This window comes from Anastrepha ludens, chromosome 4 (assembly GCF_028408465.1).
Source record: "Anastrepha ludens isolate Willacy chromosome 4, idAnaLude1.1, whole genome shotgun sequence".
In the NCBI taxonomy this organism is placed as follows: Eukaryota; Metazoa; Arthropoda; class Insecta; order Diptera; family Tephritidae; genus Anastrepha; species Anastrepha ludens.
Window position 1 is genome coordinate 19,734,451 of NC_071500.1, and position 18,491 is coordinate 19,752,941.

Here is an 18,491-nt window from a genome sequence, read left to right on the forward strand (position 1 = left end):
TTGGGACAAGTTAGTGATTTGAAGAATAAAATCCGTGCACGTCGCTCAAGAACAGCCGAAAATATTGCTGTTGTAGCCGAAAGTGTTGAAGAAACCCCAGGTTTGTCCATTCCGCGTCGTTCTTTGGTATTGTGCATTCCACAAACGTCATTACACCGTATGAAGATTTGGGTCGTAAGGCTTATAAACTTCAGTTAACACAAGAACTTAAGCCGGCCGATCAGCAACAACGTCGTGTCTTTGCTGATTGGACCGTTGAAACGCATGCAAATGATCCAGAATTCCATCGAAAAATCATCTCGAGCGATGAGGCCCATTTCCATCTCGGTGGCTTCGTCAACAAGCAACATTGTCCGATCTGAGGCTCAGAAAATCCAAGAGTTATTATTGAAAAGCCTCTCTATCCTCAACGTGTGACTGTTTGGTGCAGTTTGTGTCCGGCAGAGTCATTGGGCCTTACTTTTTCGAAAATGAAGCTGGAACAACAGTTACAACAACAGTTACGGTGAATGGATTGCGCTATCGAGAGATGATTAACGATTTTGTATGGCCGGAATTGGATGGTATTGATCTGGACAACGTTTATTTTCAACAAGACGGCGCTACGTGCCGTTATTGGAACACCCTTTACATAGATAAGTAGGCACTTTCATGGAAGCTGAATATTTAGGACGGAGTAAAGAAGGCTTCTAAGGCGCTCTACTCAGGTAAAAAACAACTGTAGGCTATATACAGCTGGGGCCTCCACGCCATTCAATTTCCATACTCGTAGCTGTGTTTACCGGTAATTGGACGACCGGCACACACGCAGGAAAGCGCGATTTACCATTACGGAAGATTTTTCGTATGGTATTCCGTAACCGGTGGCCTTTCAGAGAAGGAGAAGTAGACTGCTCAACACTTTCTCTGTAAATATCCGGGCTTGGCAGCGACACAATTAAAATTACGGGATGATCCTTTCTTCGACACGTTGGGGCAGTGCGCCAATCTAAATTCCACCAACCTTCTCCATTACATAAGCAACTCTGGCTGACTGTAGATATCTGCCTGTTGGAGGATTCAAAATTCTATCAAAACGGCGCATTAGTGATACTTGGGGAGTGCCAGACAGGTACTTCAGGCTTTACCATGCCCACAGCTTGGTTGCATGTTTCTTCGGCTTGACGGAGTGTTTCTTCGGCACAACCCCAGCAGCTATGTCGTCAGCAAATCCTATGATTTGCGACGCTAGAGACAGATTGAGGCGCAAAACTACATGGTACATGAGGTTCCAAAGTAGGGGTCGCCGGACTGAGCCCTGTGGAACTCCGCCAGTTATTTTGCACTCTTTTTCACCAGCATCAGTATTATAGCAAAGGGTTCTGTCGGAAAGGCGTATTGAAGGCGTTGTTGTTGTTGTTGTAGCAGTATCTTCGCCCCGTCAGTATAGTGTAATCACCGGTCGTCTTCGTCTAGCTCATCTAACGGTAGGCCCAGGAAACTAGCTGTTTCGACGGGTTGGGTCCAGAGGGAGAGAGGTGTTAGATGAGTGGGTTTGATGGGGCATGTGAAGCTGGAGCTCTTCGTCTGCAATAGGTGGTGGTTGGACTCCGATAACAGCATTCGGGGGTCGAGAGCTTAAGGTGGTAAGGGTCTCCCGATGAATGTCGTTTATGGCCTGTCTGTACACTGTCTGATCCTGGAGTGGTCTGTCTGTTTTGTCCTGGATCTCGTCCACGTAGTTGAGGAAGTGTCTCCTGATGTGGCTGGGAGGAGGCTCAGGCTCAAGCAGGTGTCTGCATGGGTGAGGCCTACGTCATGCAGGTGTTGAATTGGGGGCATCAGGAGACATCCTGTCGCGGTCCTAATAGCAGTATTTTGGCAGGTCTGGAGCTTCGTCCACTGCGTATCACAAGTTCCGGGCGACCAGACAGGCGCAGCATAGTTAAGAACCGGTCGGCCTATTGCTTTGAAAGTCGACAGCAATATTTCTTTGTCTTTGCCCCAAGTGCTGCCGGCGAGCGACTTGAAGACCTTGTTGCGATTCTGTACTCTCGTTGCAATAGCGGTTGTGTGCGCGGAGAAGGAGAGCAAGCTGTCAAAGGTGACTCCCAATATTGTGGGGCTATTTACCGTCGGTATTGGGGTGTCATCGACGTGTACCTGAAGTTGCAGCTTGACCTCCTTTGTCCAGGTGGTAAAAAGGGTCGCCGTGGATTTAGTGGGAGAAAGTTTTAGGTTTCTCGCAGTGAAGAAGCGAGAAAGGTGGGCGAGGTAATCGTTTACTTTGGTGCATAGATGCCCGACGCCATCTGTCGTCGGCATATGAGACCAGTGAGATTCCCTCTGGTGGCTGGGGGAGTTTCGAAATATAGAAATTAAAAAGCAAGGGTGAAAGGACACCACCCTGCGGTACTCGTTGCTTTATTTTTCTCTGTTTTGAGGTTTGGTCTCGAAATATTACCGACGAGTGACGACCACTCAGGTAGTTCGCGGTCCACCTCTTCAGCCCTGGCGGGAGTGTCGACTGTAAAACGTCATCTAGTAGCGTGGCGTGGCTGACTGCGTCGAAAGCCTTTTGTAGATCCAACGCGGTTTTGGTTTAGTCCACGGTTTACCTGGGTGTTTATGACGGTGAGTGCCGTGGAGGTTCTGTGCACTCTTCGGAAACCATGCTGGTGTGAGGCTGGAGTCAGGTGTTCTGTGAGGAGTGGGAGTAGAAGGGCTTCAAGCGTCTTCACTACTGGGGAAAGGAGAGTTATCGGACGATAAGACTCCCCTGGTTAGCGGGTTGCCCAGGCTTCAGTAGTGGGACCACTCTCCCTAATTTCCACTTACCAGGAATGATGAGAGCGGCCATAGACAGGTTGAAGACCTTGGTGAGGAATTCTACTCCCAATGGACCCAGCTTTTTCAACATCAGCATGTTTAGTCCGTCAGGGCCAATGGCTTTAGATGGTTTCATATGTTTGATGGCCCCCTGAACCTCGTCGCTGGAGAAAGCAAGCGGTGCACTGTTGTATGGCAGTTTGTGCAACCGTCTGGTGGCACAACGTTTGGATCTGTCGACCGGAGGATGCAGTATAAATTGCCGGCTAAAGTAGCTCGCGCATCTCTTCGGATCCGACGAAGTACGACCGTTGAAGGCGATATCCACCTTGTCGTTGTGCTTCGTCGGGTTCGACAGGGACCTTACGGTGGACCAGAGCTTGCTCACACCAGAGGTGAAGTTACAGGACTTCAGATGCTCTACCCATTCCCATGGCATCCGGTTCTACGTTAACGGAATGACTCGGGTTTTTCCCGACCAAGGGCTGCCGCCCCAGTAAACTAACCCTGTCTAGTGTACCGTATTGAAGGCGTTCTTAACGTCCAGTGTCGCAATTAGGCAATACTCCTTACTACCGTATAGCCATCGAGTACCTTCAATTCAGTTTCTAATACAAATTCCATATTAAATTTTATTAATATATTTTTTTTATTTTTTCAGTATAATATTTTATATTTATATAGTTCATAAATTTAAATTTAATTCATTTCATTTAAAAATTTTGGAATTTTATGCTTTTCACTTTGCGCTTTACGCTTAACGCTCCGACTACGACTTTTCGCCCTCGTACCTCGTCAATATTTATGTATATAATTTTTTATCATTTCATTAGTCGTTTTGCTTCCCTTTAAATTACATTATATTTATATATATGTAGGTATATATATATATATTAATTATACAAAAAAACGGTATTTCATAGATCAGTAATCAATTAATAATTTCGCTTTGCACGCATTCTCACATTGTTTCGGCATAACTTAAAAACGACGTTGAAATTAAAATTAAAATTAAATAATTGTAGCATAAACGCAAAACAGTGCACACAGGCGAACCGGAGCGAATACGAGCGTATAATAAAAACGAAGTTTTTTGTTAAAAATAGACGTACAAAAAACAGCTTAAATGCTAATTAAACTTAAATTTTACAATACATTTATTTATATGCAATAATAAAAATAATTGTAAATTATTCAGTTTCTGTACAGTTTTACAGCTTAGTAGTTTGGGCGAGAATGGTGGTGGTGGTGGTGGTGGTGGGTTGGGGCATCGTACATACAATAGAATACAATATGTGGCGCCAGCCAACTTTTCGTGGGTACAGTGTTAGCGTAGTTGTTTTTGTTTGTGTGTGTATGTGTATTGTAGTTACAATTGTGTGGTTGACTTATTTATTATTATTTTAGTTTTTGCTTTTGCATTTTCAGTTGATTTGTCTAACTCTTTGTTTGTTTTGTTTGCTATTTCTAACCGCTACTGCTTCTGGTAAATTAAAGTACAAATTATGTAGCATACAACTTAAGAATAAATAAAGCGCATTTTCGTTAGCGTTGCGCGCACGCAATACATACATACATAACTAGCGGTCCTTCTGCTTCTCTTGGTCTTTAACACTATTTCTTGCGCTTTGTTATTATAATTTTTTGTTTTCTATTTTTTATATTTGTTTTTTTTTTTTTGTATTTTGTTCCGTTTAATATTACACAACATAAGACTTTAAAACTAAATTTGCTTAAATATACATTCACATATACTTATACGTTTACACGTTTATACATAGATACACATAAAAATAAGGCGCAAACTAAAAGCTAATGGTTTTTACTTTTAATCGATTAATTCATTAATTAATAGAACATCTAGTTTAGCTTTAAATGAAACTGTACAAAAGCTTACGCAATGCAGCAGCCACTGCTGTACGAACGCACGAAATGAGCGAAATACAAAACTCAAATTATTACACTAAGGAAGCTAGTTTAGTTCGAAAAAAAAAATAAAAATAAAAATAAAAAAAATAAAAATAAAAAAATATTTAAAAATAAAATGCTTCTTCTTGCGATCTCGTGCACTTCAAGCAGTGCTACAAAATTGCATAGTATGTCGCAAATCACTAACGCCTTTTCGGCTTTTTTACAAATTTTTTCTGTTTTTTTGTTTTCTTCCTGTTTTTGCATTTCCACCGCATGGAGTAGGTTCAGTTTTAAAAATGTAGCATATTTATACAATATCTTTATTTAATTTTGTAATTTTTATATATATTTTGCATAGATTATATGTTTGTATGTATGTATGTAGATATTTTTGTTTAATTATAGGCTTTCATTCATACTCGCTTGATATATGTACATACATATATGCGTTTACATTTTATGTACTAAAATATGCATTGATAATTTTGTATGGATGTGTCGCTGGTGCATTGAAGAGGTTTTTTTCTTTTCTGAAAGGTTATTTGTGAAAGTGAGTTTTTGATATAGAATAATTTGCGCAAATTTTCACGCTTTTCCTGTTTAAGCCAATAGACTTTTATGCAGTGATTTTTGGTAATACTTGTAGTTGTTGTTATTGTTGTAGCAGCTCTACCGCTACTAGCACGTTTTGCCTTTTAGTTCTGCTAGTGCAAAGCGCGTTTTCATAGACTTGTGAGTCAAATAAAGAGTGAGTGAAAGGATAGAAGTTTTCTTTTTTTTCTGTAACACTTTTACAAAAATTATTCGCTACTGCGGCGGATAATAGCCTAGACAGATGGAGGCATTAATCGGGATGAACGACTTAATTCGAAATTAACGACTTAATTCAAATTTTCTCAGTTCTCCACTGCAACAAATGCAGATTAACAACTAGACTTAACAACTTCCCTGTCCCCATACAATTCACAAATATATAACGACACGTTCAATGCAAGTTCTAAGTTGTATAAAGAAATGAGTCACATGAGTCAATACGCTCTCGCGAGTCACATATGATTTATTGGGCAGGGAACTTGTTAATTCTCATAATTTGAGCGGATTAGCGGAATTTTCGATTGCAACATTGCCGAAAAATAGCAGTTAATGTCAAATGTGAATGAAAAATGAAATGTGAATGAAGAAAAGAACAAAAAAAAAACTGGGTGTAATGCTAATTTGCACTAACCCATACGCTATTACATTAATTTTTATGATATTTGCGAGCATTTTAAGAAATGAAGGCCGCCGTCGCCGAATGGGTTGGTGTCGAATCTTCGTGCATCAAATAGCAAACTGATGGAACAATTTTTTTTCCAATAGCAGTCGCCTTTCAGCACGGAATGGCAAACCTCCGAATGCATTTCTGCTATGAAAAAACTCCTCATAAAAAGCATTTGCCGTACGTAGTCGGTTTGAAACTGTTGGTCTCTCCACTTGAGGAACAACATGGAGGAGGAGCTCGACTAACCACCTAACAGAAGTGTATGCGCCAATTATTTATTATTATTATTTTAAATTGCAATTTAAGATTCTTTAAATAATTATTTCTTTCTAAAACAAGTGTATGCGCCATTTATTTATTATTATTATAATTTTTTTTTTTTTTTTGAAGAACTGCAATTTAAGACTTTTTTTAATATTTTTTTCTTTCTAACAGAAGTGTATGCGCCAATTATTTCTCATGGTGAGTATTATTATTATTACATTTTTCCTTTTTTTTTTTTTGAAATTTGCAATTTAAGATTTTTTTAAATAAATAATTTTTTTTTTGTGAGAAATTGGAATTAAAATTTGTTTCAATAATTATTTCTTTCTAACAAAAGTGTATGCGCCAATTATTTATTATTATTATTATTTTATTTTTTTTTTTGTGAAAAATTGCAATTTAAGATTTTTTTAATCAAATATTTTTTTTTTTTTTTTTTGAGAAATTGGAAATAAAAATTGTTTCAATAATTATTTCTTTCTAACAAAAGTGTATGCGCCATTTATTTATTATATATTTCTTCTTTTATTTTTGAAAATTTGCAAGTTAAGATTTTTTTTTAAATAAATATATATATATTTTTTTTTTGAGGAATCGCAATTTAATTTAAATTTAATTACTTTTAATTAATTAATTACTTTTTTCTAACAAAAGTGTATGCGCCAATTATTTATTACTTTTTTTGTGAAAAAATGCAATTTAAATTTTTTTCAAATAATTATTTTTTTCTAACAAAAGTGTATGCGCCACTTATTTTATTTTATTATAATTATAATTTTTTTTTTTTTGTGAAAAATTGCAATTTAAAATTTTTTTTAAATAAATAATTATTTCTTAGCATCAGCGCAACTAATACCCGTATTTGTTGCCTGCGGTCCACATTTGACTGACAAAATTATCCAATAAGCAAAGCAGTTGTTCACTAATCCGCATAACTGCCATCTGTCACACTTCAATTTTTCCACTACAAAATGCGCTGGTAATCCCGATTAGCGCCACCGTCTGTCTAGGCCGTAGGATTTTAAGTAATCAGCAGTTCTACCGTTGCCCTCTCACAAATCGTAAGTTTTCACTTCTACACATTTTTTTTGCATTTTCTTATATATATATTTTTTTTTTTTGTTTTTCGTTTATACATTTAAAAAGTGTTATATCACTCTTTATAAATTTCTTTTTCACAGCATATTAAATTATTTATACATAAACATTACGAAAATTTATAAGAAACAAAATAAGAAAAGCACTTTGCAATACTTGCGAATTCATTTGTTGGCGTTGTAACTGTTTTTTATTTATTTTTATTTTTCATTTCTCCTTCTTCATTCTTCCCACTTGCGGCAGTTAGTTTTGATACTGTTGGTAGCTATAAATACATTTGGTCACATTTAAACGCAATTAAACAACACTACTGTGCCGTTGCTCAGTTAAGGTCAATAGTTGGCGTGCTTGAACTTGACTCAGCACTTTCGAGCTCCGTGTAACGCTTATCGGCGCTTGCATAAACGAATGGCATGCTATCAATCATGTGCAGTATGTAAGGGCTGAATTGATTGTTGATCGTATTACACACACACACACGCACCACATACATATGCATATGCATGTATGACAACGATATTGGTGAGTAGCATACGGAAGGCAAAATTAGTAAGTAAATCACTTTATACAGAGCAAATGCAAGTTATTAGAAAAGAAATTAGGAAAATAAATTTTAAAAGGTTTCATAGAAAATATGAAATCAAAATTCTAAAGTCCAAACGATGGCCAAACTTTCAACATTCAAAAAACAAACTAACTAACTAAATCAATTATTTTAACTGACTTAAATTAAGGCAATCTAATTAAAATTATGTTTTTCCCCAATTAATTGACTTATGCATACAGTGTACATTCAATATAACTAGTCGGCACAAATCCTTCATCCCAGCCGCTTATGGGATTGGCGCGGCGTACGCGCGTCCAGCCATCACCCTGATCGATCTCAATGACTTGCAGTTCTTCGCCCTCATTCATTGGTATGCTGCCTTCGCTGGTTGCTATTTAACAAAAAACAAAAAAAAACACATTGCAATTATGAGAGATGCTCCATTCATTTAAAATATATTATTTTCCTACTCACCTTCGAAGGGATAGAGCGCTCGACATGTGCCCAACGGTTGCAGCACTTCACTTTCCGTGTCATCGTAACCATCCTCGCCGATGGCATTCTCGTTCGCACTACCCTGTCCTGAGCCGGGCAGCGAGGTGTGCGATGTACCCAAGCCACTTTCGGGACTAGCCGAACTGCTGATTTTGTAGCCGCGCATGCAAAAGAGGAAATTTGTGTAGCATTTCGTATGATTGACGCGGCAATAAGCAATGAAGTGCCAAAAAATGAAACGAAACAAAAGAGAACGAAACGAAATAAAAATTTCGTTTGAAACTTAAAATGAGCGGTTGGTTGTGGTAAATTTAATTTTTTAGGTTAGAATATGTGGCAATTCGATTAATTTGAGAATATATATTTACATACATACATATATGTACATATATATACATAATAAAAATAAACAAATAAGTGCAAATGTGCGCAGTTGTAATGAGAAATAGCATTAAGGGACAGATTTTTCAGTGCAAGATTAGCTGTGGTGAATTTTAAAACTAAGTTCAATAGGGCAACATAAGACATTCGAGATTTGTTAAGTTGGAAATCAGAATTAAACTTGCACAAAATACTGACCCTTATAATAACACATACAAATTAGTGATGAAAATGATGAGGTGAAAGCATTAAGGTATTTACACAAATGTGAAACTAAGAGAGGAAATGTGTAAGAGGAAGTGTGGGGGAGCCAATTTCCAAAACCGTACTCTGTTTAAACTAAATGCCTGAAATATTCATATAATAAATCAAATTAAACTCGACTTCGGAGAAAGTCCGACTAACTGCCAATTACTAGAACTCAAATTCACACAAATTTGTGTAAAACTTTATAGTTTGATTAAAAAAAAAAGCTCGGTGGTACTGGTTGTAAAAGCATAAAAAGTGCCCTATTATTTTTTTGGCGTATTGGACCGATTGCATATTTTTTGAAGTGAAACTTGTTTAGGCGCGTCGGGGGCCCCAAGGCAGATTGAAAATAGGCGAGTGAAACGGTAAGTTCGAGCGTTACCGAAATCCGTCAAATGGGCGGGGCCAAGGAGCAGCTGCTCCTTCCCACTCTCGCCTATTCTGAAATGTATATAGCACACAAGTAAGCATTGAAGTAGACTGGCGACATGCAGGCAACCGACATGCAGGCAACCGACAATCGACAACCGACAACGGGTATTATAGATAGCCATAGCCCGTGCAAATGAATGCTGTGTGTGAGTATCAGATAAAGCGCCGATTGAATGTGTGTAAGCGGGAAAGCAATAAGAAACTGCTGTGAAGTAAATAGATGGTAGGTATGGAGGAGACGAAGCGATACAATGAGTGCGTTTGCCAAACGAATGACGATAGTTGAAGTAGAAGGTTGTAAAATGACATTTCAACCGTTTCGGTGATCAAAGCAAATTGATTAACGCGCCAAAAGTAGGCAAAAAATACCATTGGAAGTGCAAAGAAATGTCAGCGTCAAGTGCAACACTGCACCCAAGTGTCAAATTTGAAGCTAATAAGGACAAAAATAAATATATTAGTACAAATTTATGTGGAGTGATATAGAAAAAAAAAATGAAAACCTGAATTTAACACGAGAGAGGGGGGAGAGATCTAAACCGGGGCTCCCATGCATGGAACAACCAACTTAGAAGTTTCACTTCTACCGTGCGTGAGTCTGACAGACCCTAGTTTTTTTTCTTTATACGTCTTTTGCCAATGCATACATAAATTTCTGAGGAAAGTACAAATTTTTTATTTAATATGTCTATCTTACGGCTGTCAAGCACCATATCCTATTAAGAGAATTGTTTAAACTGAAACGGGATGAAATGCTACGTAGGAATTTATTCTTGTGCGTCACTAAATGAAAATTTAAAATATCAGCACTAAATCGCCATATGGCCTTTTAAGCAAGCGCTGTATAGGCAACAGTGTATTTAGCAGCAAAAGTTAATAGGGAACTGTAAACTTACTTTTAAATTAACATCGTACAAACGTCTGCTAAATCAACAGCGAACCCTAACATAGAACTGTAAACTTACTTTTAAATAAACATCGCACATACGCCAGCTAATCCCTGTTGCGAATGCTAAAACTGTAAGCTTAGGCATATTTAACATAACATTTTGCAGGCGTGAAGAAATCACGTTTAGCCGCTGTTATAAATATCGCAGGACCAACTTATACGAGGGGTGCCTTTTATATTTCGGGATTTGGCAACGCTGGTGTTGCAATCTGGCAACTGACAGCTGTATCGCAAAGTTTGACATTTTTTGGCTTTTACGTACTCAGAACGTTTTGAAATACCAGCGCTATTTGTGTTGTTTACAGTAACTTAAAAGATTCATCTCGGTCCAAAAATGGAATTAAATCGTGAACATTTTCGTGCGATTATTTTTTACAACTTTCGACGTGGATTAACTCAGCAACATTGCGTGGATGAACTTAATTCATTTTTTGGCGATGAAGCTCCATCAAGGACCAGTGTTTATCGATGGTATGGTGAATTCAATCGTGGTCATAATAGTTCACTCCAAGACGAATTTCGTGAAGGTCGTCCAAAATCAGTTGTTGGTCCGAAAACCATTGATGCTGTGCGCGAACTGATATTGCAAGATCGTCATGTGACCTATCGTGAGATTGAAACAATCTTAGGCATTAGTGGGACCAGCATACATTCAATATTGCATAAACATTTGACTGTCAAAAAAATTTGTTCGCGTTGGATTCCACACAATTTGTCAATCGCTCAAAAAAAGGCTCGTGTCGATTGGTCGAAGGAAATGCTCAAAAAATACGATCGCGGGGCTTCGAAACACGTCTATGACATCGTGACAGGTGATGAATCATGGATTTACGCGTATGAGCCCGAAAGTAAACAGCAGTCGACTGTATGGGTGTTTCAAAATGAGCCAAATCCAACAAAAGTTGTTCGCGCACGAAGCACTTCCAAGCAAATGGTCGCCTGTTTTTTCGGAAAAACTGGACATGTCGCAACCGTACCACGAACCACGCAGAACAGTAAATTCTGAGTGGTACACAACCATTTGGTTGCCAGTTGTCTTCCAAGAAATTAGGAAAACCAATCGCCAAAGACGGATCACTCTTCATCAGGACAATGCGAGCACTCACACATCGGCTCAAACAACTGCATTTTTGAGCACCCAAAACATCGAATTAATGGGTCATCCGCCGTATAGTCCTGACTTGGCACCGAATGACTTCTTTCTATTCCCGTACGTAAAAAACAAACTGAGAGGTCAACGTTTTTCGACACCTGCAGAAGCGGTTGCGGCATTCAGAATGCATGTTTTGGAGATACCTCATTCAGAGTGGCAAAAGTGCTTCGACAATTGGTTCAAACGCATGCAAAGGTGTATAGATCTTCATGGAGAATATTTTGAAAAACAATAAAGTGATTTTCGATGATTCAAATTTGTTTTTGTTCTATAATCCCGAAATATAAAAGGCATCCCTCGTATTGAACAGTCCCAACATAGAGCCAAAACAAAACTATTGTTTATGTTTTTTGTTGATGCATTGAGGCAAAAAAAAGCAAATTTGAACAGTTTAAATGATGGTATGATCAAATGTGAAAATATAAAGTTTGAGAATTTATGTGAATACCAAATTGATACATATAAAAAATGCAAGGAAGATGTGTAAGCGCACTTTCACAAAGGGAAGCAAGTGAGTGAGGATATACAAAGAATTTATAAAACTGATAAATTGAATGAAACTGATTGGTGAGTTGGCATGAATGGCAAATGGTCTAAAGCTATTCAACATAGACTTATAAGTGTACCCGTTATTGTTATTATTATGCCCATTTTGTATTTGCGCCACATTATCCTCTGAACCTGACCTGCTTAAGCTGCCACCATCATCAGGATGATCTTCGCCTTCATCATTATGATCCTCGGCACTGCCATTGGAATGTCTGTAAACAATTCAATAATAATTAGAGTTATATTGATTTGATTACTTCGCCGCCACTTTACGCCTACTACAGTTGCTCACCTTGATGTCCGATGATGTCCATTTTGAATGTGATTACGACTCGCTTGCGGACTATTACTAGCCAAAGGTATTTGATTCGCACTCTCCAAGTAGCCTTGGAACTTTTTCAGATCCATACGTAATTTTTCCGTTTTGTGCTCAGACTCGTTTAGTTGGCCCTCAACAGTCATTGGATTGCCCAGCGATGAATTCGATTCATAAACCATTTTCATTTTCATGAGACCATCACGTGTGGCCACCTCTTGATTAAGCTTGTGTTGTAATTCGGAAATTTTAGCTTGTAGCTTTTTGCGTCGTTGACTGGGTGGTAAATCGCTGAAGTCTTCCTTTTGGCCATCCGCCGTTAATGAATTCTAAGGGAACGAAAAGTGTGATGAGTAATTTTTTTGCCACACGGTCACTTAACAAACTGATAAGTGCATATGGAGTGTATTAAATTAGAACAATAATATCACGTGATTGAACAGAAAAAGCTGGAGAAAGACGAACACTAAAAAATGTATAGAATACAAACAATACAAAAGGGAATTTTCCAGGGACAACATGGGTGTGTCGCTGGATGTTGATGATAGTGTGCCGATGGCAGTTGAGTGATGATTTTTCTCATTTTAATTTTTTTTTTTTTTTTTTTTTTTAATATTAAATGTCAAAATGTGCGCATGCGAAGAGGTAGAAACAACAACAAAAAAATGCCTACAACTATGCAACCGATGAAACGAAAATAGTTGTGCTGTTGAGCTCAAATAAGTGTGTGTATGTGGTTGTTAATACTAAGTAGGCTGCAAAATTAAGAAAATACTAAATATTAGATGGCGTACACTTTGCACTTTTAGCTCTAATACCATTTTCTGAAATATGTAAAGTGCGTGTTTGTATGCTTATGCAAGTGTGTGTGTATTAGTGTATGTTAAAGTGTGTTAAGTGTATTTTAACAAAATTACAAAAGTGGCTGTGGTAGTAAGAGTAGAATATTTTCTTAGTACTTTTTTTTTTTTATTTAATTTTTAGTACTTTTACGATAGTTAGTGGTTAGCGCTATTTATAAATATAAAAACGCTTAAAAGTAGAGGTGGTAGTGAAATATTATTGCTAAATATTTGCTTATGAGAAATGTTAGAAAAGCAGCGTAAAATCATTCATACCTTCATGGTGATACAGGCTTCATAAATCTTCTGTGGCTATTGACAGATAGTTTTTTGAAATTGTATCACGATTTTAATTTTTTTTTTTTTTTTTTTTTTATATTTATTTTTTTAGTTGGATTGTTTTGGTTTAAAGTTTTTCAGTAATTTTCGTAAGCGGTACATTGTGGTAGAGGCGGTGATGTTTTGATACGCATGTGGCATATAGGTGTTTTCGTTGTTGTTGTAGTTTTATGGTATGTTGTAGTGGTAGTTGATAAAAAGTGTGTGAGTGAAAAATTTTGTTTTTAGTAAAAAGTAAGAAAAAATTAATTTTGTTTATTTTAATGCAGAAAAGAAGTTTAATTTTTTTTTGTTGCATATATATATGTGTGTGTGTATACAATTTTGCAATATAACAAAACATGAGTAAAGCCGCATTCAAAATGAGTATAATAATAGAAATAAAAGAAGTGTAGGTTAAGAAGAGAGAGGGGAAAGAAAATATATAATAGTAGATATTTTATTTTGATGTGAATTAATATTTTATTTCATAACACATATACAAAGACCTATACATATGAATTGAATCGTAACAAGGTGCCGAACGCGACTTTGAACCTACTGCGCGAAAAATCGCTGCTAGCCCTCAGTAGAGCCAGACCTTTTCAGCTTTGGACGTGCATTTAACATATTTCTATTATAGCTAACGACTTGAGCTTCCATTACGTCATACTTTAACTGAAAAATTCGACTTTTCTAGTTTCAGATGATTCTACGACGAATGCCGATTGGCACCGCAGAGCACCTCTCGAAAAACAAAACTCTGACATGGGCTTATTTGTCAATATTTTATTATTAATATTTTTTAAAAACTTATTGAAAAGATGTACAATAACATGCAACTGATTTTATTAAAGTATCTTAAGCCATATTTCTGTAAAAAATTAAAAAAAAAAGTGTTTTTTTTTAGCGCTAAACCCTACCACCCCCTTAAATAGGGGGCAGAACAAGAAATAAATAAAATTAAAAAAATATAATATATATATTCATATATTACACCGTGCGGCAAGACTCTACTTTTTCTGTTGTCCAGGAAATATTTCATATGCACGTGAAGCTAAAAATTTATGTTTTTAATTTTTAAAACTTAAAATACTAAATTAAAAAGATACTAAATTTAAGACTAAATTAAAAAACCACTAAATTAAAACTGAAAACTAAAACTAAAAAAGTTCTAAATTAAAAAAAAAAGCCAAATTAAGGCCCTTCAAAAGACTCAAAGGGTGCCTGAAATCAAAAAGACAAACATGTTCTTGTTCAATATGAATGTCATTAGCGTATGAACTACGATCTTAAAACAAAAACCCAACAAATTTGACAAAACGGCGGACGTTCAAAGATGAAACCCCCTTTTTTAACCCTCTTTTAGACTTTAAAGGTCCAAAAAAATACTAAAATTTATTTTTTGCCCCGAATAATCGTAGTTCACACGATAGCGACATCAATTCTATGTGATTTAAATTTTATTTCATCGAAATCGGTTCAGTAGAACCGGCTATATCGGTGTCCATTGTCCATGTAAAGACCATTTTTTGAAGGCTGACAACTTTTTGAACGAACCTCACCTGGTCAACAATTTTTTTTTAGTTTTTAACAATGGATCAAAAACTAAAATACTGAAAACCAAAATAAAAAATCTTATTTCGTTTCCGTTTTACACGCTTATAAAGAAACACCCAAAAAAAACCATTTCAAATGAGGTGAGGGACTTAAGCCTAAATAAAAAAAAAAATATTAAATTAAAGAAAGGCTAAATTTAAGACTAAATCACAAAAAGATACTAAATTAAAAAGAGACTAAATCACAAAAAAAAATACTAAATTAAAAAGAGACTAAATTCAAACAAAAAAAAAAATGTTTCTATTAAAGCTAAATTCTTGTTTACTTTTCGCCAGGATAAATACGTATTTTTCATAGTACCCATTTATTTCATTGGATGAAAGTTTTTTTTTTTTTTTTTTATAAAACAGCAAAAAGAATGAAATTGAAAGAATACTACATATATAAACCATTCACATATATCGGGTGTTTTATTAGCTGCATGAGAACTATATCGATAACTTAGTAAGGTTTTTCAAGTCATCAAGAATCGTTTAACGCCAGAACAACGCATCTGAACTGTAGAAATTTGCCTTGAAAAAATTAATTTCTTTTGTTCGCGAAGTTCGCAAAGAGCACTGGCGGCATCATCAGTACTTATTTCTTTCGAAATGTATAAAAAATAGAACAATTTGAATTAAAATAAAATAAATTTAATTAAAATAAATAACCTGAATAAACAAATTAAACAAAATAAAATAAAGTACAATAAATTAGAATAAACTGAATAAACTAAAGTAAAGTTACATAAAAAACCCAAAATTAAAATAAAATAGAACAAAATATAAATAGATAAAAATATCTTATAATAAAATGGAACAAAACATCATTTTTTTCGAAATTTCAAAAACATATTTTCTAGGTATTGAAATTTTATTAATTCGGTTATCAGAAAATTTGAGATAGAGTCGAAAATATTCAATTTCAATGGGACATCTTCAATGTTAATTGTTTTATGGCAGCGTAGGGAGTAATGGATTATTGTAAGCGAATATTTTTTAGACATTTTTTTCTATTTTTCTCTTCGCTTCTTAAAATTTGTATTGAATAAAATGAGCGCTTAAAATATCTACTTGATAAAAGGTTTAAACCGAAGCAAAATTTTATAATCAAAATAATTCAATGCTAATTTTGACCCACGGAATAAAAGGAATTTTCCATAGCTCATTACAATTATTTTCATAGGCGTTTTAATGGCCGTAGTTAAGGCGAACGTAACAGCCATACAGGCCTCGGGTAGGTTATACTGCATTTAGTGGACCTGCGGTTATATTAATAGGGGATGTTTGTTTTTTAGCGCTGGCTTTTAAGTTACAATCAACATTAAAATCCTTTAATTAAAAATCGAATGTGTATCATACATACTTTCTGATGTTACTGTAATACGCATAGGAGATTACTTTGCAAACAGACTTAGAGAGAAGTGGGAAAAATTATTTAAATTGTTGAAATAAGGAAATAAAACTAATTAATTGTTAACACTTGAAGACTTGAATGTATAACTAAGAAGTAGGTTAAAAAAGGCCTTTGAAAATATTTAAAACGTAGGAAATATATTCATTACATTTCATCATAAAAAAAATTAGCAAACAAAAAATTCTAGCACAATGAAAAAAATTGCTTTAAAAAAGATGTGAAGCCAATACATCCTGATTGCAAAGCATTAAGCACTTAAAAAAGTCAAATATCGGGTGGCACAAAATTAATCATCCAACATTTTTTTAAATAACTTTTTTAAATAAATAAAAGTAAATAAATAAATAATTGGCGCGCACACTTCTCTGAGGTGTTTGGCTGAGTTTCTCCTGTTGTTGTTGTTGTTGTAGCAGCATAAATATTCCCCATAAATACAAGTAGATACATATACATATGTATATGTATATGGGGAATGCTGCTGAAGTGACAGTCCTTGGCCGAATATAAATGCGGGTCGTTCCGGTAACGTAGAACCGAATATTGTGGGAACGGCCGAGCTCCTCCTCTTATATAATATGTTTGTTGCTCCACAAATGGAGAGACCTACTGTTTTAAGTCGATTCCGAACAGCAAATGGATTTTTATGAGGAGCTTTTTCACTCGGAAGTTTGCCGAGGGCCGACCGCCATTAGAAAAAAACTGTTTCTATTTATTATTTTGCTGTTTCATGTGCGACAATTCGAGCCAACGCACTCCCGAATTGTAGTACGCACCTACCCATTCGGCTACAGCGGCCGCCGACTGCTTGGTACTAAATAGAAAACAATGATTTTGAGTGAGAGAAATCCTTATTTTAACCCTTACGTGCTCCATTGCTCGTCTGATTACGTTATTTGCAAAAATTAGAAATCTTTCGGCAGGGTGATTAATTTTGCGCCACCTTGAATTTACAATTTTTTAGGGTTTAAATTTAAAAACTATACCACAGGACTAAAAATAATATTTTATTTAATTTTCCATACACAAAACTCCTCAAACAAATCTGCATTATTTACATGGTTTTACGTTAGCCAAAACAACAACAAAAGCATGTTAAATAATATAATAATAAACCATGATTACTTAGACAGAAAGCACCGTTCAATAACTGCACTGAGTGTTATAAACATACATACATACATTATGCACACGAATACGTATACAAATACGGTAATAATTCTTGCACGTTATTTACGACAGTTAGGTCAACACAATTTTTTGAAAATCGGGGAATTTGCACAGTGAATTGGAGTGTCAGTCGGTGCAAAGATGCGGTAGAAGCTATGCTATATGCCAAGGAATTCAAAGTAACTACGCTCAATAAGGCGCAAAATACACGAATGGGTTAAAGTACATAATTTGAAAAAAGTTATATTTGAAGAATAGATGTTTCTAATTAATTCTTCTAGCAATTCCACAACATATCAAGCTCTACGCTACAGCATTTGCAACAACTATTCGGCGATATGAAACACGCATGAATGCAGACTTTGTACGCAGCGTTGGTACTTACATATTAACATTTGAATCACAATTCGAATGAAACCACACACACATTTCCAATTATTTCATTAAACATAAGTTTCGTTATTTGTTGTAGTTGTAGTATATGTACACATATTTTGTATGCAGAAATTGAAATGTGATTTCGCATGAGCAAATCCAGTAATCCAATAGGTAACCAACACAAAAGGAAGAAAGAGAGACAAAACACATTATGAGATAAAAATGGAAAGCATATCAACCAAAGCGTGAAGTAAAGAAGTGTGAAAATAGGAAACTTAAGTGCATATAGAATGGATAAATGACAGGCGAGAATGTACATATAGAAAGCGCTAGGCATGTAAATCGAATAGGAACGACA

At 35.8% G+C, this 18,491-nt stretch overlaps 1 protein-coding gene across 1 annotated transcript in view; it reads right to left on the reverse strand.

The window, feature by feature from the left end:
- Positions 1-7,381: 7,381 nt before the first annotated feature.
- LOC128860237 (formin-binding protein 1-like) overlaps positions 7,382-18,491 on the reverse strand; it is a gene marked incomplete at its 5' end in the record, with an annotated part of 54,206 nt that continues 43,096 nt past the window's right edge. The window contains 7 exon segments of the mRNA XM_054097622.1: positions 7,382-7,672; positions 7,674-7,785; positions 8,127-8,280; positions 8,364-8,530; positions 12,175-12,309; positions 12,390-12,742; positions 13,532-13,567. Coding sequence (XP_053953597.1) covers positions 7,640-7,672; positions 7,674-7,785; positions 8,127-8,280; positions 8,364-8,530; positions 12,175-12,309; positions 12,390-12,742; positions 13,532-13,567 — 990 coding nt within the window.